Source organism: Cupressus sempervirens, chromosome 9, assembly GCF_028749045.1.
Source record: "Cupressus sempervirens isolate cs-2001-9-10 chromosome 9, ASM2874904v1, whole genome shotgun sequence".
NCBI lineage: Eukaryota > Viridiplantae > Streptophyta > Pinopsida > Cupressales > Cupressaceae > Cupressus > Cupressus sempervirens.
The window spans coordinates 470992685-470997676 of record NC_143126.1 but is presented as its reverse complement, the minus strand read 5'-3'; the positions used below and the strand labels follow the sequence as shown (position 1 = coordinate 470997676).

Genomic DNA, 4992 nt, shown 5'->3' with positions numbered 1-4992 from the left:
GTTTAGGGTTATTTTAGAATTTTTTGGTTCAAGCCGAATGCTCCCAGATTTTGTAATAGTTTAATCTCAGCTGAATAGTAAAGCAAATAGTCATACTTGAATCCATTGCTCTTCCCTTGTTTATTCCATTTGACAAGTTTGTTTGGAAGTTTCAAGTATTGACTCTTTGGTTTTAATGGTGAAAGCATTCACATTGAAATTTTATAAGTTATAATATTTTTCAGTTTGAATAGAACACTCGGTACCCTCTTCTGTTTTCTCACTTGGAGCCGAGTTTACTCGGCATCTATTGTTGCCGAGCAATTTTCTTCATGTGCCGAGCAGTTTTTTAGTGCCGAGAATTTTTTTTGGTTTAGAGTTGTGAGTTTTAAGTTTAAGTTATATTTCTCACATTACATCGCCATGAATGATGCGATCTCTGCATTCCTCGTGGAGATATAACAGAGCTCGAGCAATGCCTAAGGCGATCTTGAACCAAGCCTTCTAGTTGAGCAACTTGATTTTACTTTTGGAGCCACCGGTGAAGAGTATGGAATTCAGCAATCCATTGGGTATGTAATCATACACCAGTAACCGTACTTTGGATCCTTGTGCACAAAACCCTCCAAGCCTTACTAAATTCCCATGTTGTATATTTCAAAGTGAACTGATTTCCGTTCGAAATTGCTTCTCATCTCGGCTTGAATTGGACTCCAATTTCTTCACAGCCACAAGTGTACCGTCTGGTAGCGATCCTTTAAAAACTGAGCCGAATCCTCCGCTCCCCAGCTTAGACCTGAAGTTCCTAGTCGCAATCTTCAACTCCTTGTAACTGAACATTCTAAGAAAAGAGTCGGATGAATCTTCACAAAGTTCAGTAGATCATAGTCGATCTTGTCGCCTCCTCCACATAAAAAATGAAAAGACAGCTAAAGCGATGGCGAGCGCAGTGACAATAGCAATCACAACAGGCATGACGGTTTTGCGTTCGGATGACGATGGTGGATAAAACGTTGCATGGGCAGAGGCAGGGGCTACTCGAATGAAGACATTTGAATTGCTACTAGTTGATGGAGAATCACGCAAACCAAACAGAGCTGTGGACCAGATTTGGCAGGGACCTGAAGGTGGATTGAAAGCATAAGCAGTGCACGAGCAGTTGCTGAGGCAGGCTTTCTCGCAATCTGTCGTTGTGGGCGCTGGGATGTAAGAACCATAATCATTAAACGATGTTGCATTGGACTCGATGAATCTGTCGGCTGTGCAATTCAAGGGACTCTGGCGAACACAGCCACTGCACGACCAGTCCAGTGAATCCCAGGCTTCATTGTCTTTTGGTGTGAAGCCATTTACACAGCTGTAGAATTCAGAATTAATGGAGTTACAGACGCCGAAAGGGCCGCAGAGGCCATACACCGCGCATTCATCTCTGGGCAGAGACCAGAACATGCTCCATTTATTCCCATCGAACTGAGCAAGTCGCATATCTCCGGACTTGGTCAAGATGAAATGCATGGGCGCACGCATATTATGCGTTGGTGTTAAACTGACATACAAACTAGAGCTGGTGATTTCAACGCTGACATTGAAAAACCTTTTGTCTGTCATCTCTGGAATACGACTAAAAATTCTACCATCCCAAACTCCGCTGGACCAATACTTGACAGAGTTATTCCACATTAGTACAATTTGTTTGGCGCTAGATGGATCCAACTGGAAAGAGAATAGCCCAGGAGCAGGATCCAACGAGCTTTTCCAAGACACCAGTTTTAGTTGTTCACCAAATCTCATTGCAGGCAACCAGATATCTGTCGGCATGTCGAAACTCTGCCACACAGTTTCAGATTTGTTGTCATCACCGCTCAGCATCAAAAAATTACCGGACTCTAGTATCACAGCACGGGATGCCTTCTTCGATATGTTGACCGACCAAATAGACACACCCTCTGCGTCCAACAGATACAATTCAACTTCTCTTGACAGCTTCAAAACTCCAGGCTTGTTCCTCGCGGGAGTCTCTCTGTTGGCCACCAAAACGATCATCTTCTGTCGCATATTGCGGTACCACATTCCAACGTACCAGTTATTGGTTCCGTTTGGGCTGAAGAAACCCAATTCAAATTTGCCATTCTCTGAAATCAATGTCTGATTTCCAGCAAGCGAGGCGCCCAAAAAAAGAGTATCTCCGGCCCTGACATAGCTACTCAATGGAATAAACACAGCAACTGCAAAAACAAGTCTGAACCGCTTCTCATTCATCGCCAAATTGTGAGCCATTGATCGAACGTCCCCCAGGCTTTAAGGCAACGGCTATCCAGGCAGTTCGTTCGACTGCATGGATGCCCCATCCTCATGGCAACGGCTATCCAGGCAGTTCGTTCGACTGCCTGGATGCCCCATCCTCATGACATCCCCATGCATCCCATCCGGCCTCCTACGTCCGTCCACGTCCGTCCTGCTGGGCCGTACTCAGAGGGAGGGTGACAGAGGGAAGTGCGTGGAACGCTAGATGTTGAGGAAGGTGGGTGAGCCATTGCCCTCTACATCAAGTTTCTTTATTATTTCCATATATCTGTCCTCCCGACATGTTAATTTCTTTCAAAATTCATTAATGAAAAACAGCTACACATACTCATATATCTTTATCACTTTAAAGTTATCATTTCTTAGATTAAGTGGATGTTTATTTCCTCGTAGGCATTTGTTTGGATGTTTATTTTAAGTTTCTTATATTTCCACATTGACTAAAAATATTTTGCTTGGCATATGACTGGTGGCTGGTAAATATAATAGTTTTGAAACAAAGGGAATTGTTGAGCATCGTAGAGGAATTTCAAGCCATCGTGGTTTATGGGATTGGAGATTGAAATCAAGTTAAGAAAAATTAGTATCTTATTTTCTTTTGTACATCTAACAACACTTTCTAAAGATAACAATATCTCAAAAATATGATTTTAGTTTTACCTTCAAGAAATTGATCTTGCATTTGACTTTATCCAGTCTATATCATACTTGATTTCATTTTTTAATTTTTTAATTGTCTAATATATATTATATTTATAATATTAAAAAAATAAATTTAAAATTATATATTTTAAATTATATTGATTCGTTCTAATTTTAGTAATTTTAGATTTGTAACGTAAAAAACAAATGATTTGATTTAATATTTGAAAAACTCTATAACCATTAAAATGTAATCTTGCATCTATTTTGAGAGATGTGAAGATTGAAGATAGATGGATAGGAAAAGATAAAAGGATATATGGATAGGAAAAGATAAAGAGCTATAGTGATATATATAATAAGATGATGTGATAGAGACAAATTTAAGTGATTAATTCAAAATGCAACATTGTCAACTTAATCTAGTAAATGATAACTTTAAAGTGATAAAGATATATGGGTATGTGTAGCTATATTTCATTAACGAATTTTGGAAGAAATTAACACCTCGAGAGGACAAATATATGGAAATGATAAAGAAACTTGATGTCGAGGGCAATGGCTCACCCACCTTTCTCAACATCTCGTGTTCCACACAGTTCCCTCTGTCACTCTCCATCAGAGTACGGCCCAGAAGGACAGATGTAGGAGGCCGGATGGGATGCATGGGGATGCCATGAGGATGGGGCATCCAGGCAGTTCGTGGGTGAGCCATTTCCCTCTACATCAAGTTTCTTTATTATTTCCATGTATCTGTCCTCCGGAGGTGTTAATTTCTTCCAAAATTCATTAATGAAATACAGCTACACATACCCATATATCTTTATCACTTTAAAGTTATCATTTCCTATATTAAGTGGACAATGTTGCATTTTGAATCAATTACTTAAAATTGTCTCTATCACATCATCTTACTATATATATCACTATAGCTCTTTATCTTTTCCTATCCACATATCCTTTTATCTTTTCCTATCCATCTATCTTCAATCTTCACATCTCTTAAGATAGATGTAAGATTACATTTTAATGGTTATAGAGTTTTTCAAATATTAAATCAAATCATTTGTTGTTTATGTTACAAATCTAAAATTACTAAAATTAGAATGAATCAATATAATTTAAAATATTTAATTTTTTAATTTTTTTTAAATATTATAAATATAATATATATTAGACAATTAAAAATTAAAAAATGAAATCAAGTATGATATAGACTGGATAAAATCAAATGCAAGATCAATTCCTTGAAGGTAAAACTAAAATCATATTTTTGAGATATTGTTATCTTTAGAAAGAGTTGTTAAATGTACAAAATAAAATAAGATACTAATTTTTCTTAACTTGATTTCAATCTCCAATCCCATAAACCATGATGGCCTGAAATTCCTCTACGATGCTCAACAATTCCCTTTGTTTCAAAACTATTATATTTACCAACCACCAGTCGTATGCCAAGCAAAATATATTTAGTCAATGTGGAAATATAAGAAACTTAAAATAATCATCCAAAAAAATGCCTATGAGGAATGTATAGGAGAAACACAATCTTTTGTTAATTATCATTCTTCATAATGTTAAAATATATTTAAATTCTGAATTTGACTTTTGAACATATCAACATCATTATTTCACCTTTCGATGCAAAGCGTATTATAGTTAAGTTTATAATTATACAGAAGTTTGAAATGCCCTCTAATTCATTAAAGTTAATTGACTGAAATGAATTAAATTAGAAATGAATCAAAACGAATAAGGTGGATATCATAGTTATCACCTTTAGTCTTTGTTAATTATACTATTTTAAAGTAAAGCATATCTAACGTTGCTCGCTTCATACAATTCTACAATATGAAAACCTTGAAATGGTTTATGATTCCCACTAATGCTTCAATGCAAAATTTGTTCATTTTATTTATTTGTTCACTACACTCAATTCCACCCAAGTACTTGCGCTATGCTTATTTAATGACACCTTTTTTTGGCCTTTTCAGGCGTGACCAGATTTTATTTTACGGCCTGACATGATTTTATTTTATGGTGTCCAACACTGCTAGACACTCGGAA

At 36.8% G+C, this 4992-nt stretch overlaps 1 protein-coding gene across 1 annotated transcript; it reads right to left on the bottom strand.

Moving 5' to 3' along the window:
• Nucleotides 1-861: 861 nt before the first annotated feature.
• Nucleotides 862-2238, bottom strand: LOC149539358 (G-type lectin S-receptor-like serine/threonine-protein kinase At2g19130). The gene has a single exon (XM_089802554.1). The coding sequence runs from the start codon at nt 2236-2238 to the stop codon at nt 862-864; it is 1377 nt and encodes a 458-aa protein (XP_089658680.1).
• Between the last annotated feature and the right edge of the window lie 2754 nt (nt 2239-4992).